Here is a 22,451-nt window from a genome sequence, read left to right on the forward strand (position 1 = left end):
CGTATGTTTTATCAACATTGAGCCCCGACAGTGTTTGTGCAAATCATATGTATTATTGTACGTGAGAATGTCCTTAGACATCACAGGGGAACCTCCTCAAACTATTGTCTTAAAATTTCATTAGTGGTAGCTATATCAAGAGTATTAAAAGACTGTTAAAAGATAATGTAGAGATTTATTTTACATTTTTACAGAGACAGAAGCAGTCACGATACTAAAAACAGAGTGAGTGCATAACACCCCTAAATATATCATACCATGAGAGGGGGCTTGGATTTATTAGTCACTATCCAAAAGGCTAAAGGGTAGTAGGTTTTTTAGAAAAAATGTATTCATAATTTAAAAGTCATTATTTTTGCATTCATAGCACCTGGTATTTAAAGGCTGATAAGTATAGAGGTTTATTACCAAACCTTTTACCATAAAGGCTTAATGCCTTAAACCTTTATGCAGAAACCTGTTATCAATAAAGCTCTGAATTATGGGAATGCCATCTCTCCAAGACCATTAAGCAAATAATTCTATTTTTTAATGATTTCTTTTTTGTCTTAAAGAAAACAGTAGCTTGTACTTGATGGTAACTAAGCTGCATAAATCCATATTGGTGGCAAAACAATCCTTTTGGGTTTATTTCATGTTAAAATGTTCCTTTGTAGACTTAAGGTATGGAGATCCAAGTTACAGAAAGACTCCTTATCCAACAAACCCTGGTCCCAAGCATTCTAATTAAAAGAACTAATGATTGAAATTAGCTCCCAACAAGATACAGATATAACTCAAATTAAAAGACTGAATGATTGTCCATGTGTTAAAATGCCTTACAACACATTACTGGAAATGTAGTATCAATGTATGTTTAGTGCAACTTTCTCATGGTTCTAACTTTATGCCCACAGTTTACAAACCATGGTTTCCAGTTGTTGATGAACTGAATAATTCACATTTTAACAACTCCAAGGATTTAAACAAAAACAACACACAAAAAAATAATTCTTTATTTAACAATATTTAACTGGGTACAAGAAACAAAACAAATGAAAACATTTTTCTTTAAAGATTGTTGGGTCACTTAATGGGCGCTTACCTTCTTTCACTGAATTAGCCCACACACATTTTAAATGGCCCAATAAAAAAAAGATACAATTTGCTAAGAGACCCTGACACATTTTGTTGTTGTAGTTCCCGTAAGGTTAAGTTCAGAGAATAAATGGCCATGCTGGGCTATGGGAAAAGGCAGCTTCTTCAAATAAAGCCAGGATGGTGCAAGAGGGCCCCCACAGGGCCTTTTATTTAGGAAAACAAACAGAAATGGCACCGAGCCCCTCTGCTTGTGGACTAATTTAATGATAGGCCAATGTTCTCTCTCGCTCATGGGGGGACATAACAATTGCCCAAAACTTTTGAGACAGAGGACATAAAAATAAAAACCACAAGGAAAAAAAAACAAAAACCAAGCTGTCTGTCTCCTTTTCTTCTCTCCCGCTCCTTTTCTTATCACACGTGTGTTCTTGTAAAAACAATTAGATTGCAATTTGTATAACACGGTGACCCCCAAATTCAGCCATTTAACTCTTTTATGTGTAAAGAATGCCAAGAATTTTCCTCCTTTGTAATGGGCCGTTCTATCAAACTGTGATTTCCAGAAGGAAATAGTGGAGGTGGTAGTTAATACAGAACCCAAAGACTGTACCACTTGTGTGGGAATAGAGCGCAATTGAGTTCTAAAAGAGAAAAAGCATCTGCAGGCATCCTCAGTGGGCAAACAGATACCAAATGGCGATGAATTAAACTCAACAAAAAAGACAAATGATGAATCACAAGAAACGATTATAAAAGCCTTTCTTTCATTATTAGAGTGAACAAAATTTACCATTTTATGCTTTAGTCTAAGAATGTGTAATAGACAACCTGCTATTTTATATTTATATATTGGAAAAAAAGAATACTGCTTTGGAGAAAGCATATCTGGGTGGTCAGACCCTTAGTGCTTTTTTTATTTAAGGGAAATTACACAAGGGTCTATTAAAAAGTATAATTCTATGTTACTGACATTGTCTAGTAATAGTCCCATTTTTATGTGTTCGGATATTTCTCTAAAATGACTGCAAGTGTTTAGACCAAAAATTAAAAATCCAAAGTTAAACCCAAAGTAATTTCTTTTGTTTAATTTTCACAGGCAACAGACATAAATAAAAGCATTGTTATGTCATCCTTTGTTCCCCCACTCAACATATATGTATGCTATGTGACACATTACATGCATATATAGGTCATCCCTTGTATTAATTCAAATGCTGGAACAGACAAGAAGCCTAACAATTCATTTAAACAAACTTTTAGTTGAAAGAAGTTGAAGACAGAAATCAGATTCTAGCTTTCAGAAAAACGTGACACACAAATCATATAATTTATTATATCACAAGGTGTTTGGAATACAGAAATAGTTTGTCAGGACAATACTTGTTAATTATATATTTAGGTTTGTAGTATTCCCAAAACAGCTAAGGCCTATGGCACATGTAAAGTTTTTTTCGCCAGAAAAACACTCTTACCCCTCACTGATAGAAGTGGAAGATGCCACTTGACAGAGGGCTTTCAGATACAAAAAGAAAAGTATAGTTTTTTTAAAATACATTTTATATAATCTCAATATAAGGTGGCCAAGAAACCCTGTGTGCCATTTGCCTAAATGGTTATATTAAAGTACCAAAGAATCAAACAAGTAAAAGGTCATCAATCATTTTTAATACACCGGAACATACTTACATATTATATCAGGGCAGTCTTTAAGCATTACTGAATTTATCCATACTTTGATTAGGATAATATATTCAGAAGATAATTTATATATATATATATATATATATATATATATTATTTTATGAGCAAAATCTGACAAACACCTGTCTTTTCAACCTCAAAAACTTATTATTGGTATCCAGAAATCTCTCATCCAAGCTCTGAAATATAGTAATATTATTTCTATTATTTCTGTACTATTTAAACAGACTGGCTTATTGCTATACCAATAACCCAGTCCATACCATACAATAATGTGTTTTTATTTTTTAAAAAGACAACAAAGCTGGTTACATAGCCAGTGATACATTCCCTTGAAAGCTTAGTCAACATTTCCAGCTGAAATTGAAGGGAAACTAAAGTCAGAAACAAAGTGTGCTTATTTTGCTATAAAGCTGAAAAGTCTGCAAGTTGCCCTGTAGCAAGAAGATTAGAGCAACTTGCTTATTTTGGACCAGAAGCAGAGAACGGACTCTTCCACTTTAAAACTTCTATAGAGGGACCTCATTAGTTCACCACATTAATAATATAGTCCTGCATTAGCTACACAGTCCAACCCTTCCAAATAAACCCCAGTGCATACATATACATACATACATATACAGACCTATTTATACACCCACATACATAAACTATATAGTAATTAATCATAATTCCAAGAATATCTTTGACACCTGTTCACCCCAAATCTCACTTTAATTTGCCCCTCCCTTCCCCACAAGCACTGCACCAGCCCTCATAGAACCACTGCTTTAGACTGTATCTACAGGAGTTGATGCTGCTAGAAAACAATCAGTTTTTATTCATATATTGTACACTTATTTGGTTTGAAGTGGTTCAGATTTATGGCATAACTGTAATCTGTAAAAGATGTAAAAGCAAAAGAAGTATTTTGCCATTCCAAATTGTGTAAACATCAAGTCCTTTAGGTATTTGTGGCAAAGAAAGACACTGGTATATGGTAAGCATTCCATAATCGTCATCATGGTGTCTAGTTTATACTATCTTTTACAGACAATCATTTTTCGTCTAATTATTCGTGTAACCCAACTAGCCTCAAAACATTACTACCAGGCACTACTTTATATATTACTAGCAGACAACAGAAGTCAACTGATAAAGTAAAGGAAAACATGCTTCCACCTTCTTGCTCTGTCTTGTGTAATCACTGTTACAAAATAATCTGTTTAACTCACAGTTGGCTTAAGAAACCTATCAAAACATACAAAAATAACCAATATTTCAGACAAGACTTTTAACCCTTTTACTGCCAGCCATTTTGGTCAAAGCGGAACTTGTATTGCCAGACAGTTTTTGAACATTTTGCACTGTTTCACTTTAGGGGCCTTTCCTCGGGGGGACTTTTAGTTTACCAAGGAAAACAATATATCGTTTTTTTCAGAACAACCTAAGCTTTCAAAATATGGTAGAATTTTTGTGTAATTCCAATTCTGTAACAAGATATAGGCTTCTAAATGTCTAAAAATGCAAAAAAAATCAAATTTTCCATAATATAATCACACATACTAGAAACAAAAATTATTTTATGCACGAATATACAACTGATTTGGAAAGTCCCATGTCTCCTGAACGTGCCAATACCAAATATATATAGTTTTATGGAGATTTCTCACTTGTATAGGTCAAAAACTCCCAGCAGTACACTACCAAATTCCCAAAGCACTGCTCCAAAAAAACTGCATACTTTGGATTTCAAGGCCAAAATTCCACTAACAGAAGGTTTATCCCAGAAAATTGTACATTTTTGGAAAGAACAGATTCTGGGGAATACAGAATAGGCACAACTGTCTGTCTACTCCAAACTATCAAGTCGCAATGCTTTCCTAAAGTTATTGGTTTTTATCAAAATTTGTGATTTTTTTTAAAAATCGCTTCAAAGCTTCTAGTCTATAGTATCTTATCTCCTACAGGTCATAAAGTAACCAAATAAAACACCCTAAATATGAATGCCTGGGGTCCACTGAACAGTTTGATGCCCAATATGTATAGGTTTACCTAAGTATGTGGCATGTAGGGGCCCCAATGTGAACATACCCCATATGAACTGTCATTTCTGTCATTTCAGCTTCTGCAAAATCAACACATTTACATCATTATATGTGGGATGAAGCTAGTAAAAAGTACGCTCACCCCAGAAAGTCATATATTTTTGGAAAGTACACATTCCCCCGAATCTAAAATGGGTACCCATGTCTTTCTACTCCAAAGTACCAAGCCGCACAGCTTTTCTAAAGTTAGCAATTTTGATGACATTTCCAAAAATCCCCTCAAAGCTTCCACTTTGAAGCATCTTATCTCCCACATAGCATTAGGTACCAAGATAAAACACCCTGAATTTGAACGCCAGGGGTCCACTGAACAGTTTGATGCCCAATATGTATAGGTTTACCTAAATATGTGGCATGTAGGGGCCCCAATGTGAACATACCCCCATATGAACTGTCATTTCTGTCATTTCAGCTCCTGCAAAATCAACACATTTACATTATTATATGTGGGATAAAGCTACAAAAAAGTACGCTCACCCCAGAAAGTCATATATTTTTGGAAAGTACACATTCCCCCGAATCTAAAATGGGTACCCATGTCTTTCTACTCCAAAGTACCAAGCCGCACAGCTTTTCTAAAGTTAGCAATTTTGATGACATTTCCAAAAATCCCCTCAAAGCTTCCAATTTGAAGCATCTTATCTCCCACATAGCATTAGGTACCAAGATAAAACACCCTGAATTTGAACACCAGGGGTCCACTGAACAGTTTGATGCCCAATATGTATAGGTTTACCCAAGTATGTGGCATGTAGGGGCCCGAATGTGAACATACCCCCATATATACTGTCATTTCTGTCATTTCAGCTTCTGCAAAATCAACACATTTACATCATTATATGTGGGATAAAGCTAGTAAAAAGTATGCTCACCCCAGAAAGTCATATATTTTTGGAAAGTACACATTCCCCCGAATCTAAAATGGGTACCTATGTCTTTCTACTCCAAAGTACCAAGCCGCACAGCTTTTCTAAAGTTAGCAATTTTGATGACATTTCCAAAAATCCCCTCAAAGCTTCCACTTTGAAGCATCTTATCTCCCACATAGCATTAGGTACCAAGATAAAACACCCTGAATTTGAACGCCAGGGGTCCACTAAACAGTTTGATGCCCAATATGTATAGGTTTACCTAAGTATGTGGCATGTAGGGGCCCCAATGTGAACATACCCCCATATGAACTGTCATTTCTGTCATTTCAGCTCCTGCAAAATCAACACATTTACATTATTATATGTGGGATAAAGCTACAAAAAAGTACGCTCACCCCAGAAAGTCATATATTTTTGGAAAGTACACATTCCCCCGAATCTAAAATGGGTACCCATGTCTTTCTACTCCAAAGTACCAAGCCGCACAGCTTTTCTAAAGTTAGCAATTTTGATGACATTTCCAAAAATCCCCTCAAAGCTTCCACTTTGAAGCATCTTATCTCCCACATAGCATTAGGTACCAAGATAAAACACCCTGAATTTGAACACCAGGGGTCCACTGAACAGTTTGATGCCCAATATGTATAGGTTTACCCAAGTATGTGGCATGTAGGGGCCCGAATGTGAACATACCCCCATATATACTGTCATTTCTGTCATTTCAGCTCCTGCAAAATCAACACATTTACATCATTATATGTGAGATAAAGCTACAAAAAAGTACGCTCACCCCAGAAAGCCATATATTTTTGGAAAGTACACATTCCCCCGAATCTAAAATGGGTACCCATGTCTTTCTACTCCAAAGTACCAAGCCGCACAGCTTTTCTAAAGTTAGCAATTTTGATGACATTTCCAAAAATCCCCTCAAAGCTTCCATTTTGAAGCATCTTATCTCCCACATAGCATTAGGTACCAAGATAAAACACCCTGAATTTGAACGCCAGGGGTCCACTGAACAGTTTGATGCCCAATATGTATAGGTTTACCTAAGTATGTGGCATGTAGGGGCCCCAATGTGAACATACCCCCATATATACTGTCATTTCTGTCATTTCAGCTCCTGCAAAATCAACACATTTACATCATTATATGTGGGATAAAGCTACAAAAAAGTACGCTCACCCCAGAAAGTCATATATTTTTGGAAAGTACACATTCCCCCGAATCTAAAATGGGTACCCATGTCTTTCTACTCCAAAGTACCAAGCCGCACAGCTTTTCTAAAGTTAGCAATTTTGATGACATTTCCAAAAATCCCCTCAAAGCTTCCACTTTGCAGCATCTTATCTCCCACATAGCATTAGGTACCAAGATAAAACACCCTGAATTTGAACACCAGGGGTCCACTGAACAGTTTGATGCCCAATATGTATAGGTTTACCCAAGTATGTGGCATGTAGGGGCCCCAATGTGAACATACCCCCATATATACTGTCATTTCTGTCATTTCAGCTCCTGCAAAATCAACACATTTACATCATTATATGTGAGATAAAGCTACAAAAAAGTACGCTCACCCCAGAAAGCCATATATTTTTGGAAAGTACACATTCCCCCGAATCTAAAATGGGTACCCATGTCTTTCTACTCCAAAGTACCAAGCCGCACAGCTTTTCTAAAGTTAGCAATTTTGATGACATTTCCAAAAATCCCCTCAAAGCTTCCATTTTGAAGCATCTTATCTCCCACATAGCATTAGGTACCAAGATAAAACACCCTGAATTTGAACGCCAGGGGTCCACTGAACAGTTTGATGCCCAATATGTATAGGTTTACCTAAGTATGTGGCATGTAGGGGCCCCAATGTGAACATACCCCCATATATACTGTCATTTCTGTCATTTCAGCTCATGCAAAATCAACACATTTACATCATTATATGTGGGATAAAGCTACAAAAAAGTACGCTCACCCCAGAAAGTCATATATTTTTGGAAAGTACACATTCCCCCGAATCTAAAATGGGTACCCATGTCTTTCTACTCCAAAGAACCAAGCCGCACAGCTTTTCTAAAGTTAGCAATTTTGATGACATTTCCAAAAATCCCCTCAAAGCTTCCACTTTGCAGCATCTTATCTCCCACATAGTGTTAGGTACCAAGATAAAACACCCTAAATTTGAACGCCAGGGGTCCACTGAACAGTTTGATGCCCAATATGTATAGGTTTACCTAAGTATGTGGCATGTAGGGGCCCCAATGGGAACATACCCCCATATGATCTATCATTTCAGCTCCTGCAAAATCAACACATTTACATCCTTTATGTGGGATAATGCTACAAAAAAAGTACATTCACCCCAGAAAGCCATATATTTTTGGAAAATACACATCCCCCCGAATCTATAATGGGTAAATATTTCTTATTGCTACAAAGTACCAAGCTGTAAAGCTTTCCTAAGTTTGCAGATTTATATGACATTTTCGAAAATCGCATAAAAATGTTGCAATTTGCCGCATTTATCTCTCACAATTTCTTGATAAAGATCAGATAAAGACAAATCACCCCAAAAAGGAACACCGGAGGTCTACTGAACAGTTTGATGCCCAATATGCATAGATATACCAAAGTCTGCGGTATGTACTGAACCCAAAATGAAAATAGCGCATAAGGATTTCTCGCCTGCCAGCTCAGCTTTTGCACACAGAGCCCCCTGTCAGTGTATTATGTGCCAAAACTTCCCCTAACCATACAGTGACCCCCACAAAACCATATATTTTTGGAAAGTACACATTCTGACAAATCCAACAAGGGTAAAGAGTCCTTTCTACACCAAAGTACCAATCTGCAGAGCTTTCCTAAAGTTATTGGTTTTTATGACATTTCAGAAAATCGCCTAAAAATGTTGCAATTTGTCGCATTTATCTCACACAATTTCTTGCGTACAAAGGCAAGTCACCCCAAATAGGAACACCAGAGGCCTACTGAACAGTTTGATGCCCAATATGCATAGATATACCAAAGTCTGCAGTATGTACTGAACCCTAAATGAAAATAGCGCATAAGGATTTCTCGCCTGCCAGCTCAGCTTTTGCACACAGAGCCCCCTGTCAGTGTATTATGTGCCAAAACTTCCCCTAACTATACAGAGACCCCCACAAAACCATATATTTTTGGAAAGTACACATTCTGACAAATCCAACAAAGGTAAAGAGTCCTTTCTACACCAAAGTACCAAGCCGCAAAGCTTTCCTAAAGTTATCGGTTTTTATGACATTTCAGAAAATCGCCTAAAAATGTTGCAATTTGCCGCATTTATCTCACACAATTTCTTGCGTACAAAGGCAAGTCACCCCAAATAGGAACACCAGAGGCCTACTGAACAGTTTGATGCCCAATATGCATAGATATACCAAAGTCTGCGGTATGTACTGAACCCTAAATGAAAATAGCGCATAAGGATTTCTCGCCTGCCAGCTCAGCTTTTGCACACAGAGCCCCCTGTCAGTGTATTATGTGCCAAAACTTCCCCTAACTATACAGATCCCCCACAAAACCATATATTTTTGGAAAGTACACATTCTGACAAATCCAACAAGGGTAAAGAGTCCTTTCTACACCAAAGTACCAATCTGCAGAGCTTTCCTAAAGTTATTGGTTTTTATGACATTTCAGAAAATTGCCTAAAAATGTTGCAATTTGTCACATTTATCTCACACAATTTCTTGCGTACAAAGGCAAATCACCCCCAATAGGAACACCAGAGGCCTACTGAACAGTTTGATGCCCAATATGCATAGATATACCAAAGTCTGCGGTATGTACTGAACCCTAAATGAAAATAGCGCATAAGGATTTCTCGCCTGCCAGCTCAGCTTTTGCACACAGAGCCCCCTGTCAGTGTATTATGTGCCAAAACTTCCCCTAACTATACAAATCCCCCACAAAACCATATATTTTTGGAAAGTACACATTCTGACAAATCCAACAAGGGTAAAGAGTCCTTTCTACACCAAAGTACCAATCTGCAGAGCTTTCCTAAAGTTATTGGTTTTTATGACATTTCAGAAAATTGCCTAAAAATGTTGCAATTTGTCGTATTTATCTCACACAATTTCTTGCGTACAAAGGCAAGTCACCCCAAATAGGAACACCAGAGGCCTACTGAACAGTTTGATGCCCAATATGCATAGATATACCAAAGTCTGCAGTATGTACTGAACCCTAAATGAAAATAGCGCATAAGGATTTCTCGCCTGCCAGCTCAGCTTTTGCACACAGAGCCCCCTGTCAGTGTATTATGTGCCAAAACTTCCCCTAACTATACAGAGACCCCCACAAAACCATATATTTTTGGAAAGTACACATTCTGACAAATCCAACAAGGGTAAAGAGTCCTTTCTACACCAAAGTACCAAGCCGCAAAGCTTTCCTAAAGTTATCGGTTTTTATGACATTTCAGAAAATCGCCTAAAAATGTTGCAATTTGCCGCATTTATCTCACACAATTTCTTGCGTACAAAGGCAAGTCACCCCAAATAGGAACACCAGAGGCCTACTGAACAGTTTGATGCCCAATATGCATAGATATACCAAAGTCTGCGGTATGTACTGAACCCTAAATGAAAATAGCGCATAAGGATTTCTCGCCTGCCAGCTCAGCTTTTGCACACAGAGCCCCGTCAGTGTATTATGTGCAGTAACCCCCCCCTAACTATACAGTGACCCCCAGAAAACCATATATTTTTGGAAAGTACACATTCTGATGAATTCAAAATAGGTAAAGTTATTTTTGTACACCAAAGTTACACCTGGCAAAGCTACGCTAAAAACAGATCAGGAACACTTATATAGGGATAAAATGTGATAAAACCACAAAAATTGTGCAAATCAGTGAAACAACAAAATAAGTTACATGACAGTGTAATTAGTGGCCAGAATATCTGATCCAATAGTTACGCTGTCAAAATAAACAGTTTTTAGGTAAAAGAAAATAAAAACAAAGTGGTAATATGAAAAAAAAAAAAAAAAAAAAGCAAAACAAAAAAAAACCAAAGTGTTTGTGTATACATGTGTGTACATGTGTAAAAGTTGTGTGATAGTGTGTAAGTGTGTATATGAGTGTAAATAAGTGTATAAAAGTGTGAAAAATGAAAAAAAAAATAAAAAAATAAAAAAATAAAAAAATGCTAAAATGTGTGCTGTAAGTGTGTGTAAATGTATGTAAGTGTGTATAAATGTATGTAAATGTGTGTATAAGTGTGTAAAAGTGTGTAAATGCAATAAAAAAAAAAAGTCCTTACCTGTTCCTGAAGACCGATCGCCTCCTTCGTCATTTGGGCCGGCGCTGGGGGAGAGGGAGGAAGCAGGAAGCAGCAGATGCGATGCGATCGCATCTGCTGCTTCCTGGAGGGTCCTGCGAGCGATCGGTTCGCAGGACCCTGATGACAGCCCCCCTGGCACATTGCCCAGGGGGGCTGTCATTGTTAGAAGCCCTCTGCAGCGGCGGCACATGCCGCCGCTGCAGAGGGCAGCGCTTAAACGCCAACGACGTATGAGACACGTCGTTGGCGTTTAAGCCCTTTTACTGCCAGCACGTATGCCATACGTGCTTGGCAGTAAAAGAGTTAAAGAATGGGCCTGGTCTGTCTGTATTTATTTAGCCGATGGAGAGAGAAGTGCAACACATATTGCAGAACTCCCTGATAATGAATTAGTCATTGACCCCTGTGAGCCAGGGCTTTGCTTTTGGAGCTACTCACAGATCTGGGACAGCACTAGAATTCTAAGTATAGTATTACATTGTAGCATGTAACTTTTCAGTGAATTCCTCTAATGAAACACTCCAGTTAAATAGCCAAATCCTTTAAATAAGAACTGAAATGGAGCTGAAGGGGGAAAAAAAACTGTTGTGATCCTACAATCTGCTGAAGAGGCACTTCAGTAATTGTGCTTGTTTTCTGCACAAAACGCTCACAGTCCGACCAGCAGCCATTGCTCAAAGTGAATAATAGGACGCTTGGCTTTATTTGTTGCCTGGTGATCAGCATTTATAGCTGATTGTTTTACTAATAAAAACTAAAACTGAAACTGCATTAGCCTAAGAGCATTAGAAGAAAAAGAAAAATGAGATTGTCATTTTACATGCTTGGAAATATAGCCATTTAATAAAATCCATCATGTGTAAATTAGATGAACACATTATGAATATTACCTAATAAAGAATACATGTCCTGCAAGTGGAAGTAAAAGAGAAATTGAGTATAACTGCTGTACTCTGCTACGGACATCCCTCCAAGGTTAAGAGAGTATCCTATTCTTCACAAAGGTGGCTCCCATTTTATAAAGACATCAAGACATAGCATTTCTTCCACAAAATGTGGTACGGGTATGGGGATCTATTATCTGCAACCCTGTTATCCAGAAAGGTCCGAATTATGGAAACGCAATATCCCATAGACACAATTTTAATTGAATAATTCAAAATTTTAAAGCATATTTGATTTTTCTCTGTAATAATGACACAGTACCTTGTACCTGATCCCAACTAAGATATAATTAGTCCTTAGGCTCATGCTACACAATGCATATAGCGTTTATTTTCGGCAAGCCAAAAAACACTTGCCGAGAATATGCGCCATACGCTCCTACATGCTACGCTCGGGTGCATCTTGTTTGAGAATCAGATGATGTTTTAGATCACATTAATAAGAAATATATAGAAAAAAGATGCTGATGGTACTGATGCCTTTTTCATTGTGTCATGTAAGATTTGGGAGAGACTCCTATTTGGATGGAGTCTAGGGGTTGAACCCATGTCACTATCTCAGCCTTTCTTCAGCTTTCTCCTGGATATTTTATTCACTTGGAAGTGTAGGAAGTCGGTAGTGCGATTCTATTACTAGCCCAGGTTGTTTGAAGAAGCGGTATATTTTTGGTTTGTACTGGTTTGTACTGAGGTTTTCTTGATAGAACCAAAACGTTGACTGAAAATATTTTTTGCTCCTCTTTTCCTGTAATGATATTTATGTGTTTACTTGTGTTATCTTGAGAGTGGGAATTATTTACATTTTCCAATACAAAGCAGTAAACTGTACTTTTATACTGACTGTGTTCATTAGGAATGCAAGTGCATGATTATAAAATAAACACCAAATGCCCGTAATTAGATTTTGACGAAGAAATAAAAATGAGATTAGTGGAACTGGGAATATCACTGTGTTAATGTTTTTGTTGCTTTGATAAATTGTATTAGTTTTTTTGTTATTTAACTGCATTCTGCATTGTTTATGCCTATGTTTCTAGTAGAAAGAAATAGTTACCCATTTTAAATTTGGTAGAATGTGTACATTTCAAACATATACATTTTTTTTTGGGGGGGGGGGGGGGGGGGGCAGGCAACTGTTTGGGGCCTTTTTGTCCATGCAGTAAAATATGTAATAATTTGTAGTGTGATGATTTGAGAATCTAGTGTTGTACTGCCGTGTGTTACTGATCAGTCAGAAATCTCCACAAACCACATTTGGTACTGGCATGCTTTTTCACATTCACAATTTAAAAAATGAATACATTATGAAAAATATATATTTTTCTATATTTAGGTATGAGAACTAAAGGATCAAAAGTAAAGCTGGATAAACCTAATACTCAAAGCAGGTCTTGAAGACGAACACTGATTTCCAATTGAGAAACAACTTATAAATGCTTAGCAATGAGACAAGTATTTGTACGGCGCTTTTAGCAGTGCTGAAGGACTTTTTAAGTGTTTGCACACCGGATCAGGAACAGCAGGCGATGCAGTAAATCAGGTGTCTGAGTGAATTAATCATTATGCAACCGTGCACTAGTGTTTGCTCTCACAAGTAAACAGTTTGATCTCTTTAACTCTAGTTGTATTAGCACAGTTTAACTTGAGTGTTTCCATTTGTCATGTTTAGCAACCTATGCTCAGTAACTAAGTTTCACTTCTCTATGACCAGACAGGTATTTTTGGTTGCTGTGTGGTACACTAAAGGTAACTTTACAAGCAATTATACTAAAAATGTACACATAAGTGCTCACTTATCTAGCACCTCCGTGCCGCCCCCTTACTGCTCTTTACCAATACAGAGCTAACTAAATTAGTGAAAGCTGTATTCAAGCAGCAGGTCTCTGGGCTCCAAAACATGAAGACCATTTAATCTTAAAAGCATTTTATATTTAGGGTTCATTTATAAAAGGTAGAGGGTGAAAAAACCCACCACCCATGTGAAGAGATCCCAGAAACGAGGGAGCAGCTATATTTTGAATGGCAGCTATCACCCAGCTAACACTCCAAAGCAAAGATAAAACATTCCTGTTACTACTCTTAGCTAAAAGAATAACATTAAGTAACCTATAGTGACCGGCACCTTCCTCAGGAATAGGAAAAAACTATTTATCTTTGACAACATAACTAAAGGCAATTAAAAAAATGAAGCTGACTTATTGGCACTGCAAAAGTTAATTATAGGTCTGACCTGCAACTCATTCCTGCCTCATTAAGGGATCTTGTGCTTTCAATGGTCAACTGCAGTGATCTCTTCACTTAAAAAGCACACTGGGCCTCCCCCAGTGTGGTTTCTAACAAATTGATACCCAAAGTAAATTGGCACCCCGCAGCAACACATGATGACCAAACATCAGGCAACTGTTACTTGTTTAGTGCAGTTAAAATAATGAATGCACACACAAGATTGGTTATAGCATAATCCCCTATTGGGTTATTTAAAATAAATTAGGAAGAGATAGATTATCAGGCAAAAAGTTTTAGGCTGAAATAACTGAAACAACTGTAATGACAACATTTTTAAGACATTACATCTTCAGACAGAATAATAGGAATTTAAATGGACCACAACTGGGCTATTTAGCATGGATATTTTGGATCTTTCAGAAATATTAGTTATTCCACCTAATTAGAGGATATATGTAATTATTTGACAAGCAATACATATGGAAAAAAGCTTATTTTTCTTAATGTTTCCTTAATTAATACATAAAAGCCAAAATGTACATTGCCCACACTTGTTCAGTTCTTAAACAGTTGTTTGCTTTATGCAGGAACATGTTTCAAAAGGCATAATCTAATTTAAAAGGGCCTATAGCATATTGGCATAGTTAAAAACTATATGGCAAAGCATATGTATTTTTGAATCACCTTTTGTTTTCCTTTTCTTTCTTTACCTTCAGCAGCATCATTAAAGGATTACTGTACCTATGACCTATGGTATGCCAACAAAACCTTACCGTTTAGTCTTTCTAGACAAAGGGTGATCAGAATAAGGCCCATATAATATTTCTTCATGGCCAGTCCCCTATGTTTCTTTACATTGTCTCCTAGTGTATGTGTTAGTCTGCAGTAATAAGGAACTTGTCTGTAAGCTCCACTGGGACAGGGACTGTTGAGAATGATTATAGGTCTCTGATCAGCACTGTGCAATATGAAGGTGCTGTATACATATATATGGGATAATTATGGCAAAATCCTGTTTGTGAAGCCAATTATTAATGTATGATTATGGTGCCACGTCACTTATGGAAAACTTTTCTTGTAATTTCCTCTGGAATGTGTTTATTTCTTAAACCTAAACAAGTTATGGCATTCCTGCCCTTTCAGTTTTAAAATCTGCATCATTATTTCCAGGGCTAAACGCAGACTGAATGCTGGATAGGCTCTATACCTAAAAAAATCAGCACTTTTTATCTGACAGTAAAGTTGTAAAGAAAAACTCTATCAGGAATTTAAGCCAACAGCATCAAGCCCTGCGTTGACTGCATTGTTTCTCCTTCATGATTCGCCCTTCAAATCAGGCTTTGCCATTATTGAAAGATCAGACTAAATCCTGCCTGTTCAATACCTTAATCCTATTTACTACAGCTTTATTATCTGCTTCAGCTTCTCTGGGAAAAGCAGTTAGAGATGGCACGTTCTGCGTATTTTTTTCTTGCCCCTCTAGAAACTAAGCATTCATTCACTAGAAAAGGAAAATTGAATAATAATATATATAATAATTTGGCAAATAAACAATAAATATCACTTCCAACTTCCCTTTTTTCATTTAGCCAAATAAACACTTTTCTGTGGCTTTGAACAAGTGGTAAAAGGAAATATTTTCTGTTTTTCTCCCTAAGAAGCATTACCAAGTGTTTATGACACGGGACAATTCTCTGAAGCTTAAATGAAAACTATACCCTCAGAATAAATACTTAACCAACAGACAGTTTATAGCCTTTTAAGTGTCCTTTTAAAGAATCTCACCAAACTGGAATATACAGTGGTGTGAAAAACTATTTGCCCCCTTCCTGATTTCTTATTCTTTTGCATGTTTGTCACACTTAAATGTTTCTGCTCATCAAACACATTTAACTATTAGTCAAAGATAACACAAGTAAACACAAAATGCAGTTTTTAAATGAGGGTTTTTATTATTAAGGGAGAAAAAAAATCCAAACCTACATGGCCCTGTGTGAAAAAGTAATTGCCCCCTGAACCTAATAACTGGTTGGGCCACCCTTAGCAGCAATAACTGCAATCAAGCGTTTGCGATAACTTGCAACGAGTCTTTTACAGCGCTCTGGAGGAATTTTGGCCCACTCATCTTTGCAGAATTGTTGTAATTCAGCTTTATTTGTGGGTTTTCTAGCATGAACCGTCTTTTTAAGGTCATGCCACAACATCTCAATAGGATTCAGGTCAGGACTTTGACTAGGCCACTCCAAAGTCTTCATTTTGTTTTTCTTCAGCCATTCAGAGGTGGATTTGCTGGTGTGTTTTGGGTCATTGTCCTGCTGCAGCACCCAAGATCGCTTCAGCTTGAGTTGACGAACAGATGGCCGGACATTCTCCTTCAGGATTTTTTGGTAGACAGTAGAATTCATGGTTCCATCTATCACAGCAAGCCTTCCAGGTCCTGAACCAGCAAAACAACCCCAGACCATCACACTACCACCACCATATTTTACTGTTGGTATGATGTTCTTTTTCTGAAATGCTGTGTTACTTTTACGCCAGATGTAACGGGACACGCACCTTCCAAAAAGTTCAACTTTTGTCTCGTCGGTCCACAAGGTATTTTCCCAAAAGTCTTGGCAATCATTGAGATGTTTTTTAGCAAAATTGAGACGAGCCTTAATGTTCTTTTTGCTTAAAAGTGGTTTGAGCCTTGGAAATCTGCCATGCAGGCCGTTTTTGCCCAGTCTCTTTCTTATGGTGGAGTCGTGAACACTGACCTTAATTGAGGCAAGTGAGGCCTGCAGTTCTTTAGATGTTGTCCTGGGGTCTTTTGTGGCCTCTCGGATGAGTTGTCTCTGCGCTCTTGGGGTAATTTTGGTCGGCCGGCCACTCCTGGGAAGGTTCACCACTGTTCCATGTTTTTGCCATTTGTGGATAATGGCTCTCACTGTGGTTCGCTGGAGTCCCAAAGCTTTAGAAATGGCTTTATAACCTTTACCAGACTGATAGATCTCAATTATTTTTGTTCTCATTTGTTCCTCAATTTCTTTGGATCTTGGCATGATGTCTAGCTTTTGAGGTGCTTTTGGTCTACTTCTCTGTGTCAGGTAGCTCCTATTTAAGTGATTTCTTGATTGAAACAGGTGTGGCAGTAATCAGGCCTGGGGGTGACTACAGAAACTGAACTCAGGTGTGATAAACCACAGTTAAGTTATTTTTTAATCACTTTTTCACACAGGGCCATGTAGATTTGGAGTTTTTTTTCTCCCTTAATAACGTAAACCTTCATTTAAAAACTGCATTTTGTGTTCAATTATGTTATCTTTGACTAATAGTTAACGGTTTTTGATGAGCAGAAACGTTTAAGCGTGACAAACATGCAAAAGAATAAGAAATCAGGAAATAGTTTTTCACACCACTGTATATCAGTAAATATTGCCCCTTCTGCGTCTTTTCCCTAGAGCTACCATTTTTTGATGGTCTGTAGTATCTTTTATCTGGTCTCCATACATTTGCCTCCTGCCAGAAGCCATAAGGTGGGATTAGAAGACCTTGAGAAGTTCGAGTGGGTTTGTCTAGCATTCCTAGGTGTAAAGGAATCTAATAGCAAGGAAGTCCATTGATGCAAAATCGGAGAGATTCACCAAAAATGTAAAGAAATACCTTACACCAGTTTCAAATGCATATTACTCACTCATATTATATTAATGAAAGTGCAACTCCTTCCTTTACAATAACTAAATTAAAGGCGAAAGAAAAGTAAAAACTAAGTAAGCTTTGTAAGAAAATACAGCCATAAAAACTTACAGAACTCAGTGAAAAGAAACACCATTTTTTTTCCTTCTATTTTGTGTACACAATCTTGTGTGTCAGATTTCCTTGTCTCGGAAAAATCCTTCAGGGCACGGCACGAGCCTGCTCAGTTTGCTCCTCCTCCCTTCTGCTCTTTCCCCCTCCCCTCTCTGATGTAATCTGAGCTGAGAGCTGTTCCCTGCCTGCACACACTGCTGCCTGGAAGTGAAGTTAGACCAAGCTAAAATAACTGCTTTCTTAAACAGAGCTCCTATAGCTGATTACTCAGGTATGGTAAAGCATTCTGCAGAATAATTATAGTGTTCTAGGGTGCACTATTGCGACTAATCTACTGGCAATATAATGCCCGGTTAGCTTTCCTTCTCCCTTAGAAAACAGCCAAGATTATACATTATCCATATCAGTTGCTGCCCCAAAGGAGATTAAAAATTAAGGTAATGACACAAAGAATGTTTTAATTTTTTTCTGTTCTTGAAATACTTGCATTGTCTTGACTGACAGAACATTTTTCATACAATGACTGAGGCTCCCATAGTCAAGGGGCAGATCAAAAGTTTCATCATTTGATATATATGCTTCTAAAAATCCCACAAGAATGAATGTGAGTGGGTGAATTTTTCTGTTGTGAGCTCTAATATCATATTTTAATAAATCTGCCTCTAATGGTAATGCAATTCAAGAATTCCCGATCAACAAAAAATTAATATTTTTCATGAAAAAAAAATAAATATAAACTCATTCTTTGATAAATGAACCCTGTTAGTGTTGGTTCCATCGTATTCTCTTTTGAATTCAATACTATTTTTTTAAACCTTTTTTTAAACTTGATCCTTATTTACAAATTCAGTTCTATTAGAAGGATTTACACATGTTCAAAACTAATGATAAAAATCATGAAATTCCATTATCGTTTAAACATTTTTAATTTACTGTATCTATTAAAAAAATTTAGATGCTAAACACTGCCATTTGAAAAGCTTGCAAGATTCTAGGCAAAATTTGCACTATATTTGTTGGGCTTGTCGACCCATTAAAAAATGAGTAAAATATGAATTTGAGGTTTTTACGTTGTTTTACACGGTTTTAGTCAATCAACATTTTTTAATCAGATTTTTTTTAATAAATATGGTGACATTCCCTGTTTTTTATTTCGTTTTTATTCGAAGTAGAATATCGGTCGGCCAGGCCCCTCGTTCCTGCCCCTACACGGGCCGATAAGCTCCCGAATCGGTCCAAAGGACCGATATTGGCAGCTACAATCGGCTCGTGTATGGCCACCTTTACTCTAAAGGTGAACAACCCCTTAAAGTCTCAAAAGATTAAGAAGTCCTAGAGAGCTTTTGTAGTCGATACTAAAAAATTTACTAATTTTATTATAACCAAAATGTTAAATATAGATAAAAAATTTACATTAAAAAATGTATAACCCAGTATTGGTTGAATCACAATGGTACTTTTAAGCTAAAAAGTAAGGTTTACCGTATTTTTCGGACCATAAGACGCACCGGACCATAAGACGCACCAGTTTTTAGAGAAGGGAAATGAAGAAAAAAAGATTCTGAAACAAATACTGTCCTAAAATATTTTATGTGCATTAAAAGCGAACCTGTACCAGCAGCACCCAACATATTGCCTCCCACCTGTACCAGCAGCACCCAACATATTGCCCCCCACCTGTACCAGCAGCACCCAACATATTGCCCCCACCTGTACCAGCATATAGCCTACAGATATACTTTAAAAAAATGTTTTTACTTGCCCGTGTGGTCTCCGTGCAGGGCCCTCCTCTATTTACCGGCGCTTAGCTCTGGCGCTGTGCGCATGCACAATGACGCGCATGCGTATGGGCATGCGCGTCATTGTGCATGCGCACAGCGCCAGAGCTAAGCGCCGGTAAATAGAGGAGGGCCCTGCACGGAGACCACACGGGCAAGTAAAAACATTTTTTTAAAGTATATCTGTAGGCTATATTCGGACCATAAGACGCAGGGACTTTTTACCCCCACTTCTGGGGGAAAAAAAGTGCATCTTATGGTCCGAAAAATACGGTACTTTCACCTGAATACAAACTTATACCCACTTGCCTACCTAATGCCATAACACCCTTCTAGATACAAATGTGAAAATGCTACTGTATATTCATTTCAAAAATTCATGTAGGTTTGGACTGTATCACCCAATATATACATTTATTCACTATCTGTTTCATTTACAATATTTGCCTGAAATAAAACCGTTTTGGTGACTTCTTTACTATAGAATTTTAGTGCAAAAAAGATAAGCGGACATGTAGTTATTACCTTTGAAGATCCCAAATCCTCAGAGGTGATGTATGGCCACAACACGCTGTCCCGGTAATAAATGAACTAAAGGAAAAAATGAAATTGGGTACACTTTATGTCATTATGTCTGTAAAAAATAAAATGGACCTTACATGTCTAAATGGATGATTTTAAGGAGTATGCTGTACGGTTTGTATTTATAACAGGTTCACTATACATATGCATATATGTATGCATTATGTAATGGACACACAAGGTGACCCTAAATATGTAAAAATTGTGCATATTCTATGCTTGTTACTCCACTTAGCAGTTAATATTCTCCATGCACTAGACCCAAGTTGCAGTTTATTTCTGTAGAGAGAACAACACAGTGTGCACTTTGCACACTGGGGCTCATTTATAAACATTGGGCAAATTTGTACCTGGACAGTAACCCATAGCAACCAATCATATGTTTGCTTTTGTTGTTCTACCTGCAGTGGGCACTATAAAAAAGCTAATTACTGATTGGTTATTATGGATTACTGCCCAGGTGCAAATTTGCCCAGTGTTTATAAATGAGCCCTACTGTGTCTGTGGGAAGTAAATGACACCTACAGTATAATGAGGAACATACATCAAATACCTACTTTAAATAAACATTAATGGTTAATAAAAGTCATTGGTGAAAATGTTATGACTTTTATTAAAGTCCTGCCCCCTTTGGAAGATCCAGGATTCCCAGATTTTTTTTTTGTTATTTGATGCACTTTGCATTAAGGCCAGGGGGGCACACGGTGGATTTTCTCTACACCAAAAGCGGAAGCGCTTCATGTCCTCTTGGCTAAAGCTATTAAAAACACTATATATATGTAATATAATACAATATTACAAAAAAAGCAAATCAGTCTACAACATGAATAGACAATAATGGAAATGGCAGTGCCACAAATTGAAGTAACTGGAAAATAGATACAATATCTGTGCAAAATCAATTATCATGCTAAAATATTAGATATTAAAATCTATAAACTAATACAGGATAATCTATTATCCAGAAACCAGTTATCCAAAAAGCTCAGAATTAAGACCATCTCCCATAGACTCCATTTTAAGCAAATAATTCAAAATTGAAAAAATATTTCCCTATTTCTCTGTAATAATAAAACAATACCTTGATCCCAACTAAGATATAATTAATGCTCATTAAAGGCAAAACAATCCTATTATGCTTTTGATTTTGTAGTAGACTTAGGGCTCTGGCACACGGGGAGATTAGTCGCCCCATGTGCCAGAGCCCTTAAGGTATGGAGATTCAAATTATGGAAAGACCCCTTATCCAGAAAACCCCAGGCCCTGAGCATTCTGTAAAACAGATCCCATATCTGTAGTAAAAATGCTTTTATAATGCAGACAATATACAGGTATGGGGCCCGTTATCTGAAAACCCATTATCCAGAAAGCTCAGAATTACGGCCATCTCCCATAGACTCACTTGTTATCAAATCATTCAAATCTTTTCAAAATGATTTCTTTTTTCTCTGTAATAATAAAACAGTACCTTGTACTTGATCCCAACTAAGATATAATTCATCCGCATTGGAAGCAAAACAATCCTATTGGGTTTACTTCATATTTATATTATTTCTTAGCAGACTTAAGGTATGGTGATCTAAATTATGGAAAGACCCCTTATCTGGAAATCCGAGCATTCTGGATAACAGGTCCCATACCTGTACAAAGTTTATATTGATGGTACTGCAGTGTATCACAGTATTTTGTAATTATAATTAGAATAATTATAAGTTATCATATAATGTTCCAATTGCAAAGTACTGCAGCACGGCTATAAAAACCTCATACAGAATGCAGAGAAAGTGCGAATATGGGAAAAAAAGATACTGTCGGTAGCAGTTGACCTTCCACTTGGTTAACCTTATTGTCAATGCAGCAGTAAACTACAAAGTAATATATTATTTTACTCCTTTTTTTCCTTCTTTCTCTAATCCATTAATAACCAGCAAAGCCAATTACTGTGGCAAGTAACATACCAGTCTCTCAGAAACAATTCTAGCAGGCAATTTCTTTAGGCTTTAAAAAAAAAAAAGATGAAAACAAAGGCGAGAAATAAAGAGCTTTGAAGAAGGTATGCAAGATC

The 22,451-nt window shown here is 37.1% G+C and overlaps 1 protein-coding gene across 3 annotated transcripts in view; it reads right to left on the reverse strand.

Moving 5' to 3' along the window:
* The window catches only part of fbxw4 (F-box and WD repeat domain containing 4), a 125,918-nt gene that overhangs the window by 26,245 nt on the left and 77,222 nt on the right, over window positions 1-22,451 (reverse strand). For 2 of the 3 annotated variants that reach the window (XM_002936770.5, XM_031906009.1), the window contains exon 6: window positions 20,330-20,395. The exons of the other annotated variant lie outside the window; for it this stretch is intronic. In XM_002936770.5, the coding sequence (XP_002936816.1) occupies window positions 20,330-20,395 (66 nt within the window). The remainder of the gene's footprint in view (window positions 1-20,329; window positions 20,396-22,451) is intronic. 3 annotated transcript variants of the gene reach the window in all.

The sequence above is a fragment of the Xenopus tropicalis genome, chromosome 7 (genome assembly GCF_000004195.4).
Source record: "Xenopus tropicalis strain Nigerian chromosome 7, UCB_Xtro_10.0, whole genome shotgun sequence".
NCBI lineage: Eukaryota > Metazoa > Chordata > Amphibia > Anura > Pipidae > Xenopus > Xenopus tropicalis.